The 24,640-nt window shown below is 36.0% G+C and overlaps 4 protein-coding genes across 8 annotated transcripts; all 4 read right to left on the bottom strand.

Moving 5' to 3' along the window:
- Positions 1 to 228: 228 nt before the first annotated feature.
- On the bottom strand, positions 229 to 3,531 carry LOC120253065 (hypersensitive-induced reaction 1 protein-like). Of its 2 annotated transcripts, none has more exons than XM_039261327.1 (6): positions 3,482 to 3,531; positions 2,137 to 2,333; positions 1,698 to 1,818; positions 1,151 to 1,242; positions 943 to 1,039; positions 229 to 709 (listed from the first exon to the last, which is right to left on the bottom strand). In XM_039261327.1, exons 2-6 carry the CDS (start codon positions 2,323 to 2,325, stop codon positions 342 to 344), a joined length of 867 nt encoding a protein of 288 aa, XP_039117261.1. In that variant the 5' UTR covers positions 2,326 to 2,333; positions 3,482 to 3,531; the 3' UTR covers positions 229 to 341. The 2 variants fall into 2 exon arrangements, with proteins under 2 accessions (XP_039117261.1, XP_039117260.1); XM_039261326.1 differs by lacking the exon at positions 3,482 to 3,531 and adding an exon at positions 3,319 to 3,437.
- Positions 3,532 to 4,096: 565 nt separating this feature from the next.
- On the bottom strand, positions 4,097 to 10,780 carry LOC120253064 (probable serine/threonine-protein kinase PIX7). 2 transcript variants are annotated; one of them, XM_039261325.1, is made up of 7 exons: positions 10,060 to 10,780; positions 6,586 to 6,923; positions 6,352 to 6,487; positions 5,861 to 5,997; positions 5,664 to 5,787; positions 4,367 to 4,879; positions 4,097 to 4,200 (listed from the first exon to the last, which is right to left on the bottom strand). In XM_039261325.1, the coding sequence occupies exons 1-7, from the start codon at positions 10,259 to 10,261 to the stop codon at positions 4,187 to 4,189; spliced, it is 1,464 nt and encodes a 487-aa protein (XP_039117259.1). In that variant the 5' UTR covers positions 10,262 to 10,780; the 3' UTR covers positions 4,097 to 4,186. The 2 variants fall into 2 exon arrangements, with proteins under 2 accessions (XP_039117259.1, XP_039117258.1); XM_039261324.1 differs by having other exon boundaries at positions 4,107 to 4,879.
- Positions 10,781 to 11,433: 653 nt separating this feature from the next.
- LOC120253151 (ABC transporter A family member 7-like) lies at positions 11,434 to 18,591 on the bottom strand. 3 transcript variants are annotated; one of them, XM_039261455.1, is made up of 19 exons: positions 18,440 to 18,591; positions 17,963 to 18,344; positions 17,599 to 17,684; positions 17,328 to 17,472; positions 17,074 to 17,193; positions 16,863 to 16,987; positions 16,114 to 16,272; positions 15,720 to 15,882; positions 15,508 to 15,633; positions 15,336 to 15,419; positions 14,846 to 15,210; positions 13,859 to 14,056; positions 13,505 to 13,614; positions 13,087 to 13,171; positions 12,847 to 12,975; positions 12,620 to 12,725; positions 12,245 to 12,333; positions 11,772 to 12,096; positions 11,434 to 11,578 (listed from the first exon to the last, which is right to left on the bottom strand). In XM_039261455.1, the coding sequence occupies exons 1-18, from the start codon at positions 18,524 to 18,526 to the stop codon at positions 11,797 to 11,799; spliced, it is 2,859 nt and encodes a 952-aa protein (XP_039117389.1). In that variant the 5' UTR covers positions 18,527 to 18,591; the 3' UTR covers positions 11,434 to 11,578; positions 11,772 to 11,796. The 3 variants fall into 3 exon arrangements, 1 of the variants encoding a protein (XP_039117389.1); XR_005534211.1 differs by lacking the exons at positions 11,434 to 11,578; positions 11,772 to 12,096 and having other exon boundaries at positions 12,858 to 12,975; XR_005534212.1 differs by lacking the exons at positions 11,434 to 11,578; positions 11,772 to 12,096 and having other exon boundaries at positions 12,897 to 12,975.
- Positions 18,592 to 19,658: 1,067 nt separating this feature from the next.
- On the bottom strand, positions 19,659 to 21,883 carry LOC120253037 (pentatricopeptide repeat-containing protein At1g08070, chloroplastic-like). Its single transcript, XM_039261280.1, has 2 exons — positions 19,926 to 21,883; positions 19,659 to 19,832 (listed from the first exon to the last, which is right to left on the bottom strand). Exon 1 carries the CDS (start codon positions 21,797 to 21,799, stop codon positions 19,928 to 19,930), a length of 1,872 nt encoding a protein of 623 aa, XP_039117214.1. The 5' UTR covers positions 21,800 to 21,883; the 3' UTR covers positions 19,659 to 19,832; positions 19,926 to 19,927.
- Between the last annotated feature and the right edge of the window lie 2,757 nt (positions 21,884 to 24,640).

Here is a 24,640-nt window from a genome sequence, read left to right as displayed (position 1 = left end):
TGTTATGTTAAGAACGTGGATTCGATCCTCTATCCACACAAATTGAAGACACATGTATGTATGTTGAGAGATTAATTTCACAATTGTGCACATCTCTAATATGGTTTACCTATATTACATTTAAAAAAATATTAATATAACTTCTAAATTTGATAACATTCCTTCCAAGTTCACCTTCACCTTCTGTTTTTGCATATTTCAAAAAGAAGTTAAAAAGTAGAACTCATTTTGATACTCAATTTGAATGTCTCATTTTGATGTACCTTAAGAAAAAAACAAGATATTCAGGTCATACAATCAAACCATTCAAAAATGGGAAAAATTAAATTTGAGTAGCAGTTTCAATCAGTAGGGATGATAGTGTTGGCCTGGAGAAGACCATCACTTATCTGTGAAACAATGTCCTTCACAGCACCAGGACCATGGGGAATGAAAACTGAAGATGCCTTTGAAGTGGCTCCAATTTCCTTCATGGTGTCAAAATACTGAGTAACCAGAACCATGTCCATGATATCCTTTGAAGTTGTTCCTGGTACATTATGCGAGAAAGCAAGCACACTGTCCCTGAGTCCGTCGACAATGGCCTGACGCTGCCGTGCAATACCCAGACCTGCTAAATACTTAGATTCCGCGTCTCCTTCCGCTCGCTTGATCTGCAGTATCTTGTCAGCTTCGGCTTTCTCAGTAGCCGCCACTCGGAGTCTCGCCGCTGTTTTAAATAATTCAGAGCATTATTGATCCAATGCAATAGCAAATGTTCAAATCTAAATATATTTGCATCACTCTTTTAAGTTACCTTAACATAAAGAGAGCTTGTTTTTAGATTTACAAAGATGAATTCAGTTAATGTGAACAATAAAATGAATTGATCAATGCAGCAAACAATGGCTAGAAAACCTCACTATGTCACACAATCAAGGGAAAGAAATGATGTAAGCTTACCCGCATTTATCTCATTCATTGCTCTCTTAACACGCTCATCCGGCGCGATATCCACGATAAGTGTCTGGACAATTTCATAGCCATATGCTGCCATGGCCTGTGTAACACATGCATATAAGTAGGTTTTATTAAGAGGGCATGAAGTTATATGTAACAAAATGCATTTGAGTAGAGTGGTAAACATTTTGTTGAAGAAGAACTTTATTACCTTTTCCAGCTCCTCTTTCACAGTCTCTGCAATATCATTCTTTTGCTCAAAAATATCATCTAAATCCAGCTTAGGAACACTGGACCTTATCACTGAACAACAGCAGAAAATTTTTGTTTGACTCAGCAGATTCGATGTTTATTGACATTAATAATCGTCGATACACATTCAGAAGCGAAGAATAATATGATTAAAGCATATTGTAAGCTAGTCCATTATCCAGTGCAAGTTTCATTTGTCAAGAAACATCCACTTACAGGTCTTGAGAATGAATTCCACACAAATTTGACATAAGTGATCAAAGCGAAAATGATATTGCAAACAATACTTGTCTATTGTTCCCCATAAAAATGCTCGAATTTTCAAAAATGAATTAGAAAAGATGTTATAACAATGCTGTAGGATATTTTTTAAAATTTTGTCTATTCTAAAGAAATCTATAAGTCTGAAAAAGAAAGCATAGTTAGTTTATCAGTATATCATAATTCTAGAAACCAGCCTGTGAATTTATAAATCATCTCAAACTCGAAATTTCAACTTTCAATACCATCAAAAACATATGACTGGATTTGCCCTCTTGTGTCGCTGAGCTTATAGAAAGCATCAGATGCTCTTTCAGCTATTGCACGATATTGTATCGATGCAACAACAGTAACAAATACATTATCCTGAAAACAGAAACAAGAATTGTATGTGAGAAGGGTTGAGAAAACTAATACATTGTGGCAAACCATAATTTTGTACTTCAGATTCTTGTCGAACAAATGAAAAATTGTTTGCCAGAAGTAATACATGTAACAATTCACACCAAACTTTAAGAATACTATGAAATGATACTAATGTTAACAACCAAAATCATCGGAAACTTCAATTTCTTTTACTTGAATAAACACCCTTCAAGCAATTAACATTGCATTCCTCAGTAAATTTTAAGAGAAACATTCGAACATAATTTCGTGCACTAAGTTAATGATAAGAAAATAAACCTTTGTCTTTGTTTCACAACGAACATCGAGTTGTTTCACTCGGAGTGAAAGATAACCTGCAACTCTTTTCCCTAAAAACCAGGGAAGACAGTGAAATCCTGGCTCAAGAACATCATCAAACCTCCTGAAAGTTTCTCTGATGGCCACATTTGATTGTTCAACCTGTAAGCAACAGAAAAGCTGTCCCATTTTCCTACCTAAAAAACACAACAAAAAGAAAAAAAAAAAAATCTTATCAAGAAATAGAAAAAAGATAAGCACAAGATGTATATAAGATATATATATATATATATATATATATATATAACAGCAAATGGTCCATGAAAGATTAATAATAATTGAGTGGGGGAGAGATTAAGAATAATTCTAAAAATAAAATCATTCATATAATTGTACTAATAGAATGTACATGTTACCAAATTATGAAGGCACTATACAAGAAAATAATGAGAAAATAAAATCATGAAGAGATAAATTAGGCCTGCATTCCTTATGTGTCATCTTGCAGAAATGGTATGGAATTCATATTGGCATCTTTTGATGTAAAATATATATTGGCAGCTTATCTCAAAATGTAAATTTTATTAAGCAAAATGTAGTGTTTTACAACCTCAAATATCCAATTTGCAGCTGTGGGAATTGGCCATCACAACCAAAACCTAAATATATGGCACAGTCCACAAAGTTCTTAAGAAATAACACATTACCACCAAATGAACAGAGCTACAAAACTTCAACCAAAACTTCAGAATGGCAGAACAGGAAGAAAAGGTTGAAAGACCATGACAACAAAAGAAAAGAATATAAAATCCAAGCAATCATGGATCATCTGGAGATTCTAACATCCATATATATATATATATATATATATATATATATAGAATTCAATATAAATTTCAAAATCAGGGCATGAGCATCACTAACTAATCAAAGTAATCTGGTGCCAATTTCAAAATAATTCACAATGAATTCCAAAATTTAATCATTAGATTGGTTGATATCATTCTTAAAGAATGCCTTCCAACACTAAGCAATTCCATAGCAAATCAGCACAAGCACACAACCAACAACCCAGAACAACAAATCACAGCAACAAAAAACATTTCAAGATTCACATCCATAAAAACACATATTTAAATAATCCCAACACTGCAAAATAAACCAAAATTTGATGATACTCACACTGAAAGAAGCAAAGATGGATAACAGAGGAACAAGAGTAGGGTATTTTGAACAGCTCATATCTAATTCCATTAAAATATCAATGCTAAAATGCCATTATCAATGCAATATACCAAAATTAAGGGGTGTGTAAATGGAAAGATAATAAAGTGCGAATTTATACCCGTTCATTTATTCTCCTCTAATTTGAGAACAAAATGATGCCAAAAGTTGGTGGATTGGCATACAAGCAATGTTCATAAAAAGCATTAGTAACAAAAATTGGGTTTATGGTGGTGGGTAATTTTCATTGGATGAATATTGATAATATATATTTAATCAGATTTATTATTTTAACAAATGAGTTTACTTGTGAACCGACCAAGTGGTCTATTGATAGCCGAGCATATTTCTAAGTGTGTGAGCAGTAGTTGTGTAAGTGACCTCAATGCTGATAGCCGAACATATTTCTAAATGTGTGAGTAGTAATTGTGTAAGTGACCCCAATGCTTATGTATACCCGGACCCTATCTCCACTTACTCCGTCAAGACTTGTGCACACCCCTACTTTTCTTAGCACTTGAAACGTAAAACTCGAGAATTAAATGGACCTGGAGCAAGGCTTTCCAAGGACATCATAAATTATAATCAATCAGACAATATCAATATCATCCATGCAAAGAAGAAATTAAACATTAATAAATTAATGCAATGTTTGATCATACCAAGGAACTTGAGAACGAACTACTTTTCTATTACTTCATGTTTAAAATAGATTTTACAAACAGGGGCCAAAAAAACCCAAAAAGGGGAAAAGAAGAGAAAGGGTGATTCATTCTGCTCTGTTAAGCCTTCAAAGAGCAAATGCTGAAATTCTGTCAAACCTCCTTCAAGCTGAATTGCCTGCACCAAGCAGCAGATGAAAACTTGAACAAGGGTAAATCATTATAGATATCCTCTACAGTTATTTTTCTTGAATATTATATATAACCAGCAAAGATTGACGGATCGCCACATGCATTGCTTAACATGTCTACAAGACATCTCACATTTCATCCAGGTTTCGAACCTTTGGCCGGGAAACTGTTGAGCTTTTGATTTTTGTGGTTCGGAGATGCATATGCACCATTGGAGAGACTCCTAACAGGTTGCTGCACGTTTCTTGCAAATGCACCTTGCATCTTCAACCCATTTTTGGAACTTGGGTTGTTGGTGCCTGCAGTGGCTCGTTCAGCTTGCATGTTCTGGAATAAGTATGAAGAACTTGCCATGTCTTTAAGGTTGAGTAATGGTTTGAGAGCATCTACCACTTCACTCATAAGTGGCCTAGCTTTGGGATCCCGATTAAGGCAATGATAAGCAAGTTGAGCTGCCTTTTGAGCACCCTTGATAGAGAAGTTGCCTTCAAGGCGGGGATCGATCAACTTGTAGAAGCGTCGCCTCTCTCCAAGATGAGGACGAGCCCATTCCACCAGGTTGTGTTCCCCATTTGGTCTATTCTTGTCCATGGACCTCCTGCCAGTCATCATTTCAAGTAGGACGACTCCAAAGCTGTAAACATCACTCTTTGATGTGAGATGTCCTGGACAAGTGAATTAGCACAAGTTAATTTCCACAGGGAGAATTTGTCCTTCAAGCAATGCTCCAATCAAGAGCACATTGACTTATGTTAATAATGCAGATACATAATAAACAACATATGTGCAGCAAATTACTTGCATAGCATAAATGTAAGGAAGCTTTTTGTGCAGCAACTTGATAATTTTTGTGTGACAACAGTTTTTTCATGTTGTTCACCATTATCCATGCATTGCCTAATTTTTCAAAGGAAATTCACCAGCAACCTGCATTATGAGCCTACCAATGACCAAGACTTGAGGGAGCCTTCTACAATTCTACATGTTGGTTGGGTTTTCAGTTCCAAGATTTAAAATTATATGATTATAACTTTCAAAGAATACTTCTTAACAGAAACTTACATTAAGTCTGGCAGGGCTAATTTCTAAGTCCCACTAGCGAAGCCTTCTACAGTTCTATCTTCACATTTGGTTACAAATTTCTATTCTGATGATTCATATACCCCCTTTATTCAAGATAACCACAGACATGAAAGACCAGTAGGGATAGCACGATTTACCTTGAGGTAATGCTAGAACAAATAATGGATGCTCAAATTCAAAAGAAAGTAAGAAAAGAGCTGTGAAAAGCTCCACGAGGAATACTGTAAAGACGAACCGTATTCATGGCTTGTTTGCTCAAACTTCTCAATAAACAAGAAAGTGAATAATAATAACAAACATCCAACACCAGGAAAGCTCAAAAGATACAAAACATAAAGCCTGAAGGAACAATTCAATCAGCTTTACCTGTCATTACATACTCAGGAGCAGCATATCCATAAGTACCCATCACTCTGGTCGACACATGAGTCTTATCACCCTCAGGACCATCTTTAGCAAGTCCAAAGTCAGAAAGCTTTGCATTGTACTCCTGTACGCCAGGATTTCAGAGAACAAAAAAAGTAATGTTTAAAAAAAGAATGGTTTAGTCACTAGTTGCATACAGCATCTAACAGGATGTTTGATGTTTTGAAATCCCGATATATGACTGGTCTTTCTGCTTCTTCATGAAGAAAAGCAAGGCCCTTTGCAGCACCAAGAGCAATTTTCATTCTGATGGCCCATGGGAGGGGCAGTGACCCTATCATGGTTGTGAAAGAAAAGATTAAACAGTGAAGGTGATGAGAATTAAACATCATAGAAGGTGACAACACAGATAATACTTAACCAAAGAAATTCAGACTACTCTAAACTCTCCTATATGGCTTTACTGACATGAATTATTTTCATGATTGAATACATACTAAAACCATTTAATGTTCTAATGGTTCAAAGGATAAGCAGAAACAAACAGAATATAACAACAAATTTATGGTCTAAATATCAAAACAACGTCCCAACAATCAGAAGTCCCTCAGAAGGTAAAGACTTGCCAATGGTACATTGCAGTATGAGACAAGATCAAAATATATGTAAGAAATCTAGAGTAACGTACTTCTGAAAAGATGGTTTTCCAGACTTCCACGAGGCATGAATTCATATACCAGCAGCCTTTGATCATCTTCAATACAGTAACCAATCAGCTTAACTAAATTTGGATGGAGTAAGTCACCAAGAAAATTAACTTCAGCCTGCAGAAGCACAAATTCGAAAATTGATCATACTGAACAAACTGCTGAATAATAAAACATTATAATTAAAATTCAAGCTAGGAATTTGTAATACAGACCAGCCACTCCTTATGCCCTTGAAGTCCGTCATGGTTCAGTGTTTTGACAGCAACAGTAAGTCCTGTGCCAGGTTTTACAGGCGCAGTTCCATTCTCCTCAATCCATCCTTTGAAGACACAACCAAAACCTCCTTCTCCAAGTAGACTCTCTGGTCTAAAATTTCTGGTGGCAGATTTAAGCTCATTGAAAGTGAACTTCCTAAGCTGAGATGCAACTTTAAGTTCTTCTCCCACTCTGGAAATAGATGAACTACTTTCTGTATTACTAGCAGTAGTAGACCCAGAGGCTATTGGAACAGTTGGCTGATCCCGGCTGCCATCATTTGCAGATTTACTTTCTGCAGATACACGCAAAAGTGAAACCATTTAATAGGTAACATTCCAAGTATTAGATAACTAGTTAACATATAAATCAAAAGTTCTTGAAGCTTCTAACCATGTGTATCCAAAAAATAATCATATTGCAAAATAAGCAGTGCATCCATACAAAAGTAACAATAAGCCAATCAACCTAGAAAAATCACACAGGAGAAAATGAAAATAGAAGGCATAGAATTCACATGACAGTCATTATAACTTCATGGAAGCAAAATATCTTAGCATGTGTTCCATTTTTAATATCATATGTCATAGGGAAGTATAATAAAGTATTTCTGTTAAGAACAGAATGTATAATAAAGTATTTCTTAACATGTGTTCCATTTTCAATATCATATGTCATAGGGAAGTATAATAAAGTATTTCTGTTAAGAACAGAATGTATGATTGTAAGCCATGAATCAAAGATCCAGGTTGGAACTACTATCGATGCTGGATTCTCTACGTATATATAATTATTATAGAACTGAATGATAAACCATTAATCGACAGTGTTTAAAAATAACCCAGCTCATCTACAGCAGTACATTAGATTGACTATATTGGGACCATTAAATACACAATCAAGAATTGCCACTCAAACTTAGAAAGACTGGTGGTGCCTTTTTTCCAAAGCTCAGAATTATGACAGGATGGCAACTCAACATGCATAGAAGCCATCTTTGATCAGCATATAGAGTATTTGAAAAGAATTATGGTCAAGAGGTAAGTTTTCTATCTAGGAAAAATATACTTTGTCCCTTAGTTCTAACAATGATAGGAGAAAAGCTATGATCGACAACTGAGAGCACGAGGCACTACAATCATTTATAACTTTGACGCTTGCATTATTAAGTGGATTTCTAGGAAGAGAACCAAACTTCTACGAAATCTAAGATGCCCACCGATATGAGAATCTAATATTTATTTCAAACCACAAGATATGATTGACAACTAAGAGCACGTGGCACAATGATCATTTATGACTGATGCTTGCATTATTAAGCGAATTCCTAGGAAGAGAACTGAAATTCTATGTGATCTAAGATACCCACGGGCATGGGAGTCTAATACTTATCTCAAACCACGAGATATGATCGATAACTAAGAGCATGTGGCACTACAATCATTCATAACTTTGACACCTGCATTATTAAGTGGATTCCTAGGAAGAGAACCGAACTTCTATGGGATCTAAGATGCCCACCGACATGAAAATCTAATATTTATTTCAAACCATGAGATATGATCGACAATTGAGAGCACGTGGCACTATGATCATTTATGACTGATGCTTGCATTATTAAGTGGATTCCTAGGAAGAGAACCAAACTTCTATGGGATCTAAGATACCAACAAGCATGGGAATCTAATACTTATCTCAAACCACGAGATATGATCAACAACTAAGAGCACGTGGCACTATGATCATTCATAACTTTGACACTTGCATTATTAAGTAGATTCCTAAGAAGATAACCAAACTTCTATCAGATTTAAGATACCCACAGACATGGGAATATGATATTATCTCAAACCACGAGATATGATCAACAACTGAGAGCACGTGGCACTACAATCATTTATAACTTTGACGCTTGCATTATTAAGTGGATTCCTAGGAAGAGAACCAAACTTCTATGGGATTTAAGATGCCATCGACATGAGAATCTAATATTTATTTCAAACCACGAGATATGATCGACAACTGACAGCACGTGACACTATGATCATTTATGACTTTGGATGCTTGCATTATTAAGTGGATTCCTAGGAAGAGAACCGAACTTCTTGGGATCTACGATACCCACGAACATGGGAATTTAATACTTATCTCAAACCACGAGATATGATCGATAGCTAAGAGCACATGGCGCTATGATCATTTATAATTTTGACGCTTACATTACTAAGTGGATTCCTAAGAAGAGAACCAAACTTCTATCATATCTAAGATACCCACGGACATGGGAATCTGATATTATCTCAAACCACGAGATACAATCGACAACTGAGAGCACATGGCACTATGATCATTTATTACTTTGGCACTTGTATTATTAAGTGGATTTCTAGGAAGAGAACCAAACTATGGGATCCAAGATACCCACCGATGTGGAAATCTAATATTTATCTCAAACCACGAGATATGATTGACAACAGAGAGCACGTGGCACTATGATCATTTATAAGTTTGATGCTTGCATTATTAAATGAATTCCTAAAGGAGAACAAACTTCTATGGGATCTAAGATGCCCACCGACATGAGAATCTAATATTAATTTCAAACCACAAAACATGATCGACAACCGAGAGCACGTGGCACTATAATCATTTATAACGTTGACGCTTGCATTCTTAAATGGATTCCTAGGAAGAGAAATTAACTTCTATGAGATCTCAGAAACCGACAAACATGGGAATGTAATATTTATCTCAAACCATGAGAATACCATTCTGGTTGCTTGAAAATCCTATTTTCAATCAGATAATCTTTATTGTTTAAAACAGTTTCATTAGAGTTCAGACTATTTATTGATAAATGTTACTTATATGTGCCCTTGTTTCAATGTAATTGTCCTGCCCCATTCTGCAAGAACAGAGAACAGAGGCTGAATTAATGGTTCAGAAAATACCATCTCCACAAGCAAATGCATCATCAACTTACAATGATGTTCCACCTGCGGCCCAGAATTTGTTTAGAAAATAAATGGAGCATGAGAAATGTAAAGTAATCACAAGCAGGCCCAACTCCTTGTTCAAAGCAAAAAAGGCACAACCACAGATGACAAAACAATCTCCTAATATAGCCACACAAATTCTTCTGTCACACTCAAACTATCTATTATAGAAAAAGCAAAGCTATAAGTTTAATTATCACATGATTGTTTAGCAGGACAAAATTAGAAGTTTTTAACAACATTCCCAGAAAGTTCAAAGCACTGCAATCTCAAATAGTATAACAACCATTAGCATTCAGAAACAACTACTAAAAAAGGAGATCAAACGAATTAAAAAGAAAGGAAAATATCTATCAAAGCAACAAAATTAGCAAAGCATAAAAAATCAGCATACAAGAACTTAATCAAAGACAATCAAGCCCTCAATCAAATTACCACAATGCGTAATGGCGCTGCTAATAGAAGTATCCACTTTGGATCTCGAAGACATGCAGCTGCTCATAAGCCGGAAAGTAACCCAGCACCCACTCTCCTCCTTGCCCTCACCACTCTCCTTCTTACTCTTCTTCTTACCCTTACTCCCTTTCAGCTTTCCCCCATCTCCCCAAACCTCCACCGCATCACGCCCCAAACCCATCGAATTCTCCAAAAATAAGAAACCAAAGAAGCAAAACACCAGTCCACCGATCGAAAAATCCAAACTTAAAAGTCGAAACACAAAGAATCAAAGCAACAAATCCAGCAAACCAAAGCGACGACGAGATCGAGCGGCCGACCTCATAGCTTCAAAACCCTAGAGATAGACACACAGAGAGAGCTTCTCACCAGAAACGGCTACGCATCCGAAAATAGAAGGGGCCCGGGGATTGATTCACCGAGCAAGGGAGCTCAGCTAAGAGAAAAGCGATGGAAGATGAGGAAGAGCAGGAGAAGAAGAAGAAGAAGAAGAAGAAGAAGAAGCAAGAGGAGATGCCCGAGCTCTGGGCGCTATTCCCGAGAAGTGCTAACGGGCTGGAAAAGGAGAGGAAAAGGGATGGAATTCAGGAAAGTGAAGACGAGACGGAGAGAGAGAGAGAGAGAGAGAGAGCGAGAGAGAGAGGAGAAGAGAACGGGCAAAAGGGGCAGAGGGGAAGAGAGAGAGAGAGAGAGGGAATGAAAGGAAAATGGGCAGGAAGGGCAGTGGGAGGAGAGAGATGGACGCCAGGTGGGACCGTTATGCGGGGTAGAGGTACGACTTTCATGTCCGAAGAGCTGTGCTTTGAGATTGGTGTTGATTAAAAGTAGCGCTTATCACGAGGGAAGTTTCTCTAAGTTTTCTTGATTTGGGATGATTACTGTGAGTGTGAATCTCGAGGCTTAGTGCTTGATGTGGTGTAGTCTTGTGAATAAGAGACTAGGGGAATTTTTTTTTTTTTTTTTTAAATATTCGTCTTTAAACTTTTCGGCTTAAATGACTTTTTAAGTCGTTAAGTTAGAATTACAATATTTATTTGCTTTAAATAAATTTGAAAAATATAATCAATATTAATATGGTCGACCATAGGAGAACTCCTGCTCAAATTCCATCTAAATTATGATAAATAAATTTCAGTCGCTCAAATCCTATTTGAGTTATGATAAATAAGTTCTCTGACAGAGATGGACGATGACTTGTCCATTTAATAAAAATAAATAAATAATAATGAAAATTATTATAACAAATTAGATTGATGTGAAACAAAACCCTTATAAAAATCAAACAATGTCTCTATACATTTGGAAGTGTTGGATTATTGAGGAAAATTTGGGTTACAGAAGAGGAATTTTCTATTATTTTACATTTTTTTTTCCATTTACCTATTAATTTTATTTTCTATGATTTTTTTTTTGTGTGTATGATTGATCCCTCAACATCACCCTGAATGTTCTCAGCGGCAGGAGCCAAACATCCCCCCGGTCTCCAGTGCAACGCAACCTGAGAATCAAACAGAACAAAACTTAATTATCGCTGAAAAAACTTGGATCAAGTAAAACCAATTAAATCTAGAAACAAAACTTAATTGAAAATAATACAATTACGAAATTGTTTTGCTGATAAAGCTTGATCAAGTAAAACCAATAAAATCATCATCAAGCATATGGTTAATAAAACTCAGAATCTGAAGTACCTGTAAAAGAATGCATGTCCAAGAATCAGGAAAGCACAGTGAAGGATTCTTCTCCTCTTGCAACCTTAATGAATACATCCTCCAACGTTGTGTCAGCCAAACCCCAGGCATATATAGATAACCTCTTCTTCGCCTTGTCAACAGCCTGAAAAACATCGGCTATTCTGACCTCTTGCTTTGGCAGTTCGAACTTCTGGGTTCCAGGTATATGATAAATTTTAATTGCGCTTGGAGAGAGCTGTCGAACTAAGCTTTCGACTTCTTTCTCTTCTTCTGCCGATGTTGTCATTGTGAAAATGTATGAACCGCCATATCGAGCTTTTAACTGTCAATGCAAAATATGGAGGGAAAGCTTTTAACATTGGTGAAGTAAAGCGGAAAAGTATGCACCTGTTTTTATCACGTTAATTTTGTTTTATCAAATATTGCAGAAATTGTATTTCCAAGAAAACGAGTTCTCTAGGCATGCAGACCTCTCTTGGGTTTCCGATGCACTGCAAACTTCCATCAACAAAGATACCCAATCGGTCACATAGAAACTCTGCCTCCTCCATTGAGTGCGCTGAAAAAGAATTAACAGTTCATTGTAATCTACCAAATGATTCAAAAACATACTAACGTTAATATCAAAGATTTAAACTTTGAATTGACTTCTTGCGGGGTTGAAAATTTTAACATTGTGAGGGTGAAGATTGTTAGAAGCACAGCTTAAACTACATACTACGACAAACATTCATAAAAAGCAAAACGGAAAGAGCCATCTAATATGAGTCCTGAGATCTGTAAAGCTGCATGCTTACGTGAATTAACAGTTGAGATTGTGGTGTTGAATCAAATCAGATACTTACTAGTGAGTAGAATTGCCCGCCCTTGTTTCGCATGCTTGATGACATTCCATAAGTTGTTTCTTGATGCTGGATCCAGTCCAGTACTTGGTTCATCCATGTAGACAACCTAGCGAGAAATTCGAAGTGGAATCTTTTAAATGAGCTAGGGGAAATTCAGAGTTCACTCATAGAAAAGCAAACATATGTTCAATTACTTAAAACCAAAAGCTCATATGGTATGTATATACTTGAGGATCACCAATAAGTGAAATAGCAACACTAAGTCTCCTCTTCATACCACCACTGTATTTCCTAGCTTGCTTATCAGCAACACCACCATAAAATAGGTTTACACTTTTCAAGGATTTCTCTACTGCCTGGAAGGAAGAAAAGTGAGCAAAATTGAAGAAAATCATCACTAAAGAACTTTTGTTTATGGTATAGCAAAAACTTTTGTTCCCTATTTGACACTCTTAGCTATTACATACCTGCATCAGTGCATCTCCTTCTAGATTTTTCAAACGACCATAAAACATAAGATGCTCCCTGCCTGTTAGTGTTTCCCACAGCAAGCTGTAATGCAAAATAATTTATATAAGCACAAGAATCAATGGTGATTGGAGTCATGAAAAATGAAACATTTCCACGTGCTAACATAATCTACTCAAGACTAATGTGGATTCTTGAAAAATACATCGTACTATACTTCATGCTAGGGGCGTGAACCAATTGCCAGGTCACATCACATCTGGTAAGCTCTCATGGAAAGAGACACTTAGATGGTTCTAAACCCAACATAAGCATATGCAAACTTCAAGCCTAAGCATATGTACCTTCATCTAATATATTATTTGACTTGCAGCACTCGAGTTTTCTATAGGTCTAATATGAAAACCAGATACTTACTCCTGCTGAGGACACACGCCAATACTAGTGTATATTTTACCCATGTTCCATCGAATGTCCAATCCTTGAACGTATGCAGTGCCTGAGGTCGGATTTGTAAGCCCAATCATCTGTGGACAGACAGGTGTTATTCAAATTGAGGCACTACATCTTGTTGCAGAATATTTAAATTAAGAGAATATAAATTAAAGGAGAATCAGATCCATTATTAGAATGAAGCTTCCATCGAAGTTGAAGGAAGTTGAAGGAAGACCAAAGAACATATGCAATTGCATCTTAAAATATACGAATATCATTCCAACAACTGAAGGCATGCCATTATTGATTAATGCAGAGGAAAACTTCAATACCAACCATGTTGATGAAAGAAGTTTTGCCTGCGCCATTAGGACCTAACATGCCAAAACATTCACCACGAGGCAAAGCAAGAGATAATCCTCGAACAGCAAATTTATCTGGATTCCCATCCCTTCCACGGTACACTTTAATAAGGTTATCACAGATGATGGCATGTGCAGTAGGTTCTTGTAGTAGCCTCTTAACTCGCACTCTCTGCAATAAATAAGAAAAGTTACATAAGAATCAGCATTTACCAAAAACAACCATGTTTCTCAACAGGTTACAGTTTTTAACAGTAATAGAATTAACAATTTCTAAAGAAACAGTTCTTCTATTATCCAGATTCACCTTGGTAACACAAAAGGTGAGGAGAAAAGATGTGGCAAGTGGCAACTGGAACAGGTTTAATGATCTACATTGCCATGATACTTTCTTTAAGACACAATATTCTGTTGTAAGAACAGAACAACTGCTGTCTCAAGTTATCATTGCCAACAGGTGTGTCTGCCTGATAGCCTGGTATGGGACCAAATTCACCCAACAAGGCTACCACAACCAAAGATGCACCAAGAATTATTTTCCATTCATAATAATCATTAAATGAGGTCAGTATACATGCCTGAAGCATTTCATGAGATCCTTGTACTATGATCTGGCAATGAAACTTGTACACTGGTTCAGTAGTTCTAAACAGTAGACAAGGTGCATCACTTCATAGATCAAACCTGTGAGTTGTGGTACTACAAGCGTGCCATGACTATAAAAATTATAAAATGACACCCATGTCTAAATTCATCCAAAGAATAAACAGATGTGTAGGGAAGAACATGGACAAAAAGCAAAAATATGTGTAAGAGACAATCAGCCATCTTTCATTTCTCAAACTTAATGTTCCCTTTTTTTTATGATATTACAGTGCTAACATCCATATCACAACTCAAATATTTAGTTTCAAATTTGAATACAAAAAAAAAGGGCAGAAAATTAAGCAGGAATCCTTACTTCTTGAGAAACATCAGATCTCTCCATTGCAACATAAAATTTCGATGTTTCCGGTTGCAGACTTGGCTTCAGATGTGAAGTTGAAGGCATCCAATAATGTTGCAAGAAAAATAATGGATCTTTTCTAATCCTAACACCTAATGAGGCAACCTGATCAAAATGGTAAGCAACCAGAAGCAGAACTATCCATTCTGCTGACATGATGAGTAAAATGCCATTCATTCCATTGTCACTGTCATTCAAATCTGCCCACCGCATGCCTGATGCACCCATATAATTTCCAATGAACGAATATTGAGAAAATTCGTACAGCCCTCTGTATAAGGAAAACCCAGGAACAATCTCCATGATCAGAACCCAATTCCCTAAAATTCGACTGAAGATTAGATATATGATGGCCACAAGAGGGTAATCAAAAATAAGAGTGAAGAAACAACAGAAAAAGGTGGAAAAGATTAACAACCTGCTAATTATAGGTTTATCGACTTACTTGAGAAGGAAGTATCTTCAATAAAAGGCTGAAGAAGGAATGCTCCTAATAAGCCCGAACCAAAAACATATATATATCCTATAACTGAAACATCACCTTCTATATTAGCACAATGTACCTTTTTGTCTGGAAAGATACTGATGATCATTAGATAATTCAGAGGAAATCTAACCTGTAGCAGTCTTGACATCTGAGAAAAATGCTGCCAAAAAGAAGGCAAGTGCAATCTGCAAATTGATAAACACAAAATAGAAAACAGCCTGAAGGCTGTAATAATTCAGTGTGAAGAATTTCAGCCCTGCAAAGAATAGAAGCTCTATTATGTCCATGGTGTTTGATACACGACATATGTCATTTACCGGTGAAGTTTCTCGACAATCTTACCAATAACCGAGCCAAATGCCACAAAGCATAGCATATAAAACAATGACAGTGAAAGGAAATAAGCATATGATATAGTCCAGTATGCTCCTTCCCCAAGTCCGTGCATTTTCATCATTAGTTTTAACTGATGTTGCTTCTCATAAACCAGGTATGTCAACATAATCTACATCAGAAGTGAGAAAGTTATGGCTCAATTTAGAAACCTCTCCACAACGAAACTGATGGACTTCAACAGTCACAAGGCAAAGTTCATGACGTTAAATGAATTGCCATGGAATTTGTCCATAAAGATTCATTTTCAACAAGATTTGATTTATGAAAAAGTTACAGCTTGGGAGAGATTGTGAAGGTCAAAAATACAGATCTGACCTTAAATACAGGACATATTACTTACTGGAAAAAGTAGCTCAAGTGTCCAAGTAAAGAACAGCACACTGAGAAGAGAAGAGAAATCAAGCCTAATTTGTGTTGCTGGTTTTGGCATTTCTTTGACAAAGTCAAACTGCATTTTAACACCAGTACCCCCCAGCCATTGGAGGTAAGCATTGGAGACCTGTCATAAATGAAGGGCATTAACTGATTAACATGTTCTTTGTTTCTTCTACCAAAGGTTAAAAAGGAATTTCAAAAAGAATAACATGTCAACAGATACAAATGTATTATGTTTTCAAATTTCAAGTCTTACAATAAGATAATAGGAAAGTGGGAACTCCAAGAGGACTGTGGGAACTCATTATCAACCAGTGCATACGGGAAATGAATTTGACTTTTGATATTGAAACCTACTAGTCAAATAGTCAATCCGCAAGGATAGAAGCAAGGTGATGTAAGGCATTACACGAATAATCAGTACAGCAATCACAAAAATATAGGCTATGAAAATATATTATAGATTAAAACTGGAATTACTTTAAAATTTAAAAAAGGGTATAATTATTAAAAAAATAAAACTTTTCAAATGGATAATTAAGATAAGGGCGGAAGAAGGGGTTGGGCTGGTGGGGTAAGACTGGAAATGGAAAACATGAAAAGAAAAACAAAACAGAGCAACCAAACCCACACCAAGCATTGAGAATCTAAGAGTACATATATACAAAATACAAACTACAAAATAAGATATTCCATCTGATGTTAAACACCTACCAGATTTATTGCGCGTTTGACACGCACCAATGGCTTGAGGGCAACAGCTGTGCTGTCATGATAGGTAGAATTGTACCAAATACTAACATTGAAATTAGTCACGTTGGTATTTAGGAAATCATAAGCTGCAAAATAAATAAATAAATAAATAAGCAAAATTGGATTTGTAAATAAGAACTTTTTATAATAAGATCCAAGGTATAAAGATCACCTGTCACAATTGAGTTTATCTTCTTTTCAGTGTTTCCTTGTTGGTAACCCTTAAACAACTCATAATTCACAGCTGACGAACTATCACGCCACAAGGACAAACCTTGGACACATTTCACCTCTATTCAAATTGCACAGATTCGGGAAACTTATGGATTATACAACAATGCACGGAAGTTCAATTATTAAATATAATAATTCACAAGGAAAGAAGACTGCTCATTTGTCTGTGTATATCGGAAAGAAGCCTCATACCTTGAGCCACTGTTACAGAACCAAGCTGAACAGGAACCACGAGTGACAAATTTGAATTGCAAAGTGGTTGAAGCACATATAAGGGGTGATTAGAAACAAAAGCAGGTTCGATAAAATTCACATATTTTGGGTGTGTATCTGTCCCCTGACAGTTTTTTTTTTTTTGAAAGAAAAGTGAGATCAGGCAATGTCACAAATAAACATATCAGTGAAAAGAAACTACAGGCCTAAGAAAATGTAAAACAATTACTGTGCATACATAAAAACTCACCAGCACAAAATCAGATAAAGAGCTCAGAAAATCAGAGAAGTTTGATGAAGAGTAATTAACAGCAGTAAAGAAGTTTCCTGAAAGACCTAATCAAGCAACACAAAGTACAGTCAAGATAGATTGCAAAACTGGTAGAAAAGAACATTATTATTAGGTTTGAATTGAAGAAAATAGAGGACAAAAATAGAAGACTGGAAGAAATGCAAGAAGGAAAAAAAAAACTTTTCATGCGTTTAAAGGTCTAATGGAAGAGAATTCATGGACACAATTTTCATTCATTTAATTTTTACTTGAGCATTTCCATTCATTTACTTTCCCTTGATCCAAACACGCCCAATGAAGAGAAGTGAAAATGTATACATACTTTCAGCGACCGTTCGGTCAAGGCCAGTGATGAGCACAGTGGCGAAGCAAGAATGCGTCGCCTTGCAAGATTCATCCGGCAAATCAGCGAATGGAGTAGAGGCCCCTCTGGTTGCAAGGAACCCAGGGGGAGGGACTTGAAGCAAAGGCGGCCACGCCGGAGGACTGGGGATGGGACAGGTCGCGGCCTGAATCAGAGTGGAATACTCGATCCCACACACAGCCTCGCACGTCCCATCCGCACGCACGCCGACACAGCGACATCCACACCGATTCTTAGGCTTCTCGAGCTCATGGTTCACCATATTCTGGAGAACGACGAGAAGCACACAGAGGATGACTGGAAACACAACTACACCGATGTTCGTCTTCAAATTGCGCTTCTGCATACCAAGAAACACCGTAAAGGTGTTCCGATTGAAGTTCTACAAGAAACGCGTAGGAACTAAGCAAGCAATTCGAGAAGCAATTGAAAAACCTGGAAGATGAGATTCTTGCGAAGGAGAGCGTTGGCCTGGGTGAATGCGCTCGGGGCTCCTCTGGACGTGGCCGCCATTGGATCCATAGCTCTGCTCTCCCGAGCCTTCGAGCTCGCTCCCTCTCTCCCCCTCTCTCTGCGCGGGTGCGCGAGCGGTGCGAGCGCTGAGTTTAGAGGGGGGTGGTATCTTATATAAAGACGAGAAATTTTTCATTAACACCCTTTAAAACTTTCGTATTATAAACAAGCCCTGAAATTTTAAATCTTTAGGGAGTTTATATAAATTATGAAGCTAATAAAGGTTAAGTTGTGACTTATCCTTTTCATAAGCAATGATTAACACTTTTTAAAATGATTTCTAAACAAGAATTTAGGTTATGGATTTTAATGACATTAAACAGCATAAAGTACAAACAAGATGTTTGAGTTGATAATGTAACTAATTGATTAGTTTAAAAAGATTTATTTGTACCACTGTCCACAAGAAATATTGAGACAAAATGGTCTCACTTTGCATGCATGAATGGCGATTTTTCTTATGAAACATTAAGTTAGGATTTAGATGGGATGTCCTGGTTTAGAGATTAAATTAACAGCCTTGTTTTAATAGAATAGTGGGTTTATTATTTAACTTTCTTTTTTTCAAGTTGATTCATTTTATCTAGTTATTATATTTTATCCTGATTTTATAGTATCATTGTTTTGTATTTAATTTGAAACTTTGTAACTTTATTTGATCTATTCTATAAAGTTGTCATTTATATAGTTTCCCTATTGTTCTCCCATTCAATATCAACATCTTTTGATATGAGATCACTACAATATAAAATTTTTTAAGCATGCATATAAATTATCAAGTTATTTGTTCTCCGGCTTAAGTACTATTTATAATATTATTTAAATAGGTCCAATAAGTCTCTCATGGGAGAGGTTATATCCTTCTCCTTCAACATTGTATAATAAGAGGTTTATCAGCTTGTTTTTGTTTTTGAAAATCTTCTGAATGTGCATATGATAGAACTTTTATCGCCTAATATGACACATGGCCGGATTGATAAATTTGTAGTAGATAAACACCGCAACTAGTGCATCACTGTACCAACTTGACAACCTCCACCATACCTACTTGACAACCCTTTAATGGGGTACAGCACTTACAAACAAAATAAAAAAAAATAATAATAATAATAATAAGGAAACATAAACACAGAGGAGCACAAGTCAAACAATGCAGTTGATAAAATTCTGATCTCAATTGTTGTCATAGTCCTTATCATACAACCTAACAAGACAAGCAACAAATTTGATTCCTTTGTTCTTTTTTGCTCACATCCTTGTTTGTTGAAATAATGTAGACACGTTTGCAAACGAGCTGATACCTAACCAAAAGAAACTTGCAACAAGACAAACAAATATGCATTTGAATGTGATCATGAAAATAAATACTACAATTATATTTTTCAAAAAAATAGTACACAAAACTCACAGTCACAAAGCCTCCCAGACCTCTTGATCATACTCTGTATTCTTATCCACCCATTTCAATTGCAAACTCAATCCATCAACAACATCATATATGTCATCACATCTTGGATGATATGTATCACCAGCCAAAAACTTATGTACCGTATCATCTAGTTCTATCCAACTATAACCAGCCACTTTCTGAACATCTTTTCTCCTCATCAGGTTCCTCATTTTCCTAGCTTCTTCCCATCTACCAGCATCAGCATATATGCTAGATAGTAGCACATAATTAGCAGAATTATCAGGCTCCAACACCAGTAGCTTCTCCATTGATCGCTCGGCGAGTTCAACATCAGAGTGAACTCTGCAAGCACTCAAAAGTGTGCCCCAAATGACAATATTTGGTTCAACTTCCATATCACTGATGAACTTATAGGCTTCTTCAAGTCTTCCTGATCTACAATATAAGTCAACCATACATGCACAATGTTCAACCTTTGGCAAAACATTGTGTACTTTCTGCATACTGTTGAAAAACTGAATTCCTGCAGCAACCAAGCCACCATGCACACAAGCACTTAACAATCCCACAAAAGTCACATCATTTGGTTTGAGTTGCTCTCTAATCATCTTCTCATAGAGATCAATTGCTTCATCTGCCAGTCCATTAAAGGCGAGTCCTCGAATCATGGAGTTCCAAGATACAACATCCTTATGACGCATATTATCGTAAACAGCTCGAGCCCGTTTTATGTTACCGCACTTCGCGTACATGTCAACCAATGCAGAACCAACATACACCCCTGAAGCAAATCCCTGGCTCTCAATGTATCTTCCTATTTGCTCTCCAACCTCAACAGAGCCCAGTTGAGCACAAGCAGACAGAACACTGACAAGAGTGACCTCGTTCGGCTCAACATTCACTAATCTCATCTTCTCAAAGAGCTCCAGAGCATCAATTGATCTCCCATTTTGAGCATAACCAGCAATCATGGCACTCCAAGCAACAACATCTCTTTGACACATTTCATCAAACACTTTGCGTGCCTCATCAACTGCACCACACTTCACATACATTTCCAACACCGCTGTCCGCACTATCAAATTCGTCCGCAAATCATGCGCATCAACCATCTCCTTGACCTTCAAACCTGTGCTCAAATCACCCAGTTTTGCACAAATCGAGAGAACGGTGACAAGAGTCATCTCATTCGGTTTCTCCTTCTCGTCTCGCATTCGCTCAAACAACCTCAGCCCTTGAACCGGATCCCCAACGTGCGCATAGCACGATATCATCGAATTCCAGGAAGCAACCGTCCTCACCGGCATCACATCAAACACTCGCCGCGCAGCCTGAACATTCCCGGACTTCGAGTATCCAGATATCAAACAATTGCAAGGCACTGGATCCTTGACCGAAATCTCACCAAAAACTTTCTCAGCAGCATCCATATCCCCATTTTTCGAGTAGAAATCAATCAGCGCCGTTTGAATGTAAACATTGGAACAAAACCCACGAACCAGCGAGAGCGCATGCACTTGCTTCCCCTCCACAGCGGCAACCAAAGAAACACAAGACTTGAGGATCGAGGGGACGGTGAAAAACAACAGCTCGGTTCCCTTGCGATGAGCGGAGAAGAAGACATTAATGGCGTCTTGGTGGAGCGAAAGCTTGGAGAAGATGGATACGATGGAGTTGGAGAAGAGCGGGTTTGGTTGGGGAATTACATCGAACACTTGGTGAGCGTAGTGAATGGTTGCAGGGGCTGATACGAGTTTTAGAAAGAGAGGAAAAATGGACGGCTGAGATGTGACAATCAAAGCGTGGATTTGCTTTAGTTGATTGGGGTTTAACGGTTGTGATTGGAGTAGAGATAGCAAGCGTTGCTCCATTGATCAAGTTTTCATAGCATGGTCGAGTCCATTCGAGCTTTCGGTCAAGAATTGAGTCTTTTTTTATAGTTACTTTATTTATTTTTATTTCTTTGATTCACCCGTCTAGCCTAGCGAGAGTTTTAGACCTTGTTTGGATTGGCTTATAAAAAAAATATTTTTTTTTTTTAGTTTAGTATAAGTAATTCTGGAAAAAAAAAAAAAGTGTTTTTCCAGAGTAAGTTACACACTTTTTTTTTATTTTATTAGCTTTTACTAGAAGCAGAAGCTGTAAAAATAAGCTGAAAAACAATTTTTTTTTTACGAGTTTCTGCTTCTGCAGAAAAGCCAATACAAACAATATTTTTGGAACCCATAAGTACTTAACTTATAAAAAAACACTTCTGGGTTTTCCAAAAACCAATCCAAATAAAGCCATAATCTCTAAATAAATTTGGAATAAGGTCCTAAAAATCTTGTAAAATAAAATAAAAAATTCTCTCAAAAAATATTTAAAAATTAATATTTTTTTTTATAAGACGGACAATCACACTATTTACAATATTCATCATGCGTGAGATGGGATTTGAATATCTGACTTTTTAGTGTAAGACTCCTGTGTGTTGGGTTACTAATATTGGTAAATTCAAAAATATTTACTTAAATGACCATAAACTCTTATCACTTGGATCAATTTTTAAATATTTTTTTATCAAACTATTTATTATGTGTATTTTATTTTATAAACTCTTATGGGAAAAATATTGTAACTTATATAAAAATTTTAAAACATGTAAAAAGATATTTAGAAAAACTTTAAAAAAAATGTTTTGTTTGGTGGACAAAATTGGAGTTAGGAGATTTTTTTAAAAAATATTAAATTTTGAGTTAATCAATTTTTTATTTCAGTAATATTAATTAAAACTAAATTGTAAATTATTTAAATTTATTTTTCTTATAAATAATAATAAAATTTTAGATTAATATTATTTATTTATTTAAGTAATTAAAATTGTGGAAAATAATATCATAGTGTTTATTCTACATTATTTGGCTCAATCCCCAAAACAAGATGTAACAATGATTATAATTTGTATGCAAAAACTTGATCAAATTGTTATTTGAATTAGACTTAACAAATCAAATCTTTAATTAGAATGTTTTTAATTAATGCGAGCATTATGAGGTATATCTCTAGTACTTAACTGTTATAGGTGAAGGTCAAAACTTACAGTACTATACCTACTTTGTTGCAACAAACAAGCAAGAAATTGCTACGCATGATGCAATACGAGATAACATAGAAAATTCAACGATCATCTATTAAAAATATTACATTAATATATATATATATATATATATAAAATTATAATATGGTGCTCAATTGGTGTAAAACATGATGTTGGCTCCAATAAACTATTAATTGGACTTTGATGCCTTTGCCATGAAGTTCATATACCTACCTATGCATCAGTCTTGAATAAATCCAAGTCGCAACACAAACAATTTATTATTATTATTATTATTTTTCCTTGTAAATATAAAATATTAATAAAAGGTTTGACATAATTCATTGAAATTTCTCACTAAGTTCCCAATCTAACTTTTTCAGTGAGTATTACGTCTGTGACGTGACTTAGATTATAGTATATTATCAATAAGACCATAGAAATTAATGAGAAGAAGTTAAACTTAAATGTTACAGATATTAAGCTTTGACTGGAATGTTTGGATTTATGGAAAATAAATAATAATTTAATAACATTCCTCCATAACCACGCACAAATGAACCGGGGAGGGCTTGTTCGTTATTTCAAGGAGTTCAAGGATTAGTTTGTAATTGTCCCTCTTACCACCTTCCTCTCTGCACAACCACATGTTTGCCTTGAGATCAAATCTTTTCCAATCTCGCCAACGACCTTCGGGTCTATTGGTACACGAGTCATCGATAGAGCTCTCATCGAGTGGTGAGAGTTCGATTTTTGACTGAGGACACATTTTCTGGGAGTTGTGAATAATGGTTGTGTATGGGTGGTTATAGCGCCCACGTGAGTACGACTTCATCCCCACTTGTTTCACCGAAACTTGTGCACGTTCCTGAAATCTCTAGCGGATTCGCCCCGGTCCTTTTCACAAAAAAACTTTCCCAATCTCAACGCACTGTTCTCGCCCGTGAGTTTTTGCGTGAGTGACACTGATTGGTACCTTACATATAAGCCCCCCAAATAGTTTAAACTTAGTTGTTAGTTTTCACTTTCTAAAATTACTGACAAGTCCCTCTTGCTGAGCTTTCATGGGAGTAAAACTTGAAAGTTGAAACTCTATTTATATATTCAAGATTGCTGACGTTCCCATCTGGTTCATTTTCATTCCCTGTCAATGGCCTTAGATGAAAATTACGAGGTGCTTTCCATGTGTTTGGACTTTGGAGATATATTTATCTCAAATTCTAGCAAAAGTTTAATTACAATGTTTTCTTGTTCTTATATTTAGTGAAAAGATACTAGAAACTACGGCAATGTTTATCCTTTTTTAATTTTTTAATTTTGTTTTTTTTTTCTAATCTTAAACACCCATAGTTTTTATAAATTAGAACAAATCTAAATAAAATATACATAGTTGCTAATATATTTTTGATAAAAATTAGGCTTTACCCCATCTTATATATATATTGTTACAAAGAGCTGAAACACTCGGTTAAGAAAAATAAACAAATAAAGAGATTCATAAAGCCAGAGTTTTGGATATGAAAACAAAACATAAAACCAAAATCCTAAGCTAAAGAGCAATATTCTTCTACCATAGTAGCCTATAAAATAATTCTAGTCTATGATGATATGTTAAACTCTAAAATCAAGAAAA

The sequence above is a fragment of the Dioscorea cayenensis genome, chromosome 26 (genome assembly GCF_009730915.1).
Source record: "Dioscorea cayenensis subsp. rotundata cultivar TDr96_F1 chromosome 26, TDr96_F1_v2_PseudoChromosome.rev07_lg8_w22 25.fasta, whole genome shotgun sequence".
Taxonomy (NCBI): domain Eukaryota; kingdom Viridiplantae; phylum Streptophyta; class Magnoliopsida; order Dioscoreales; family Dioscoreaceae; genus Dioscorea; species Dioscorea cayenensis.
The sequence above is the reverse complement of the archived record's forward strand: the minus strand, read 5'-3'. Positions and strand labels throughout refer to the sequence as shown.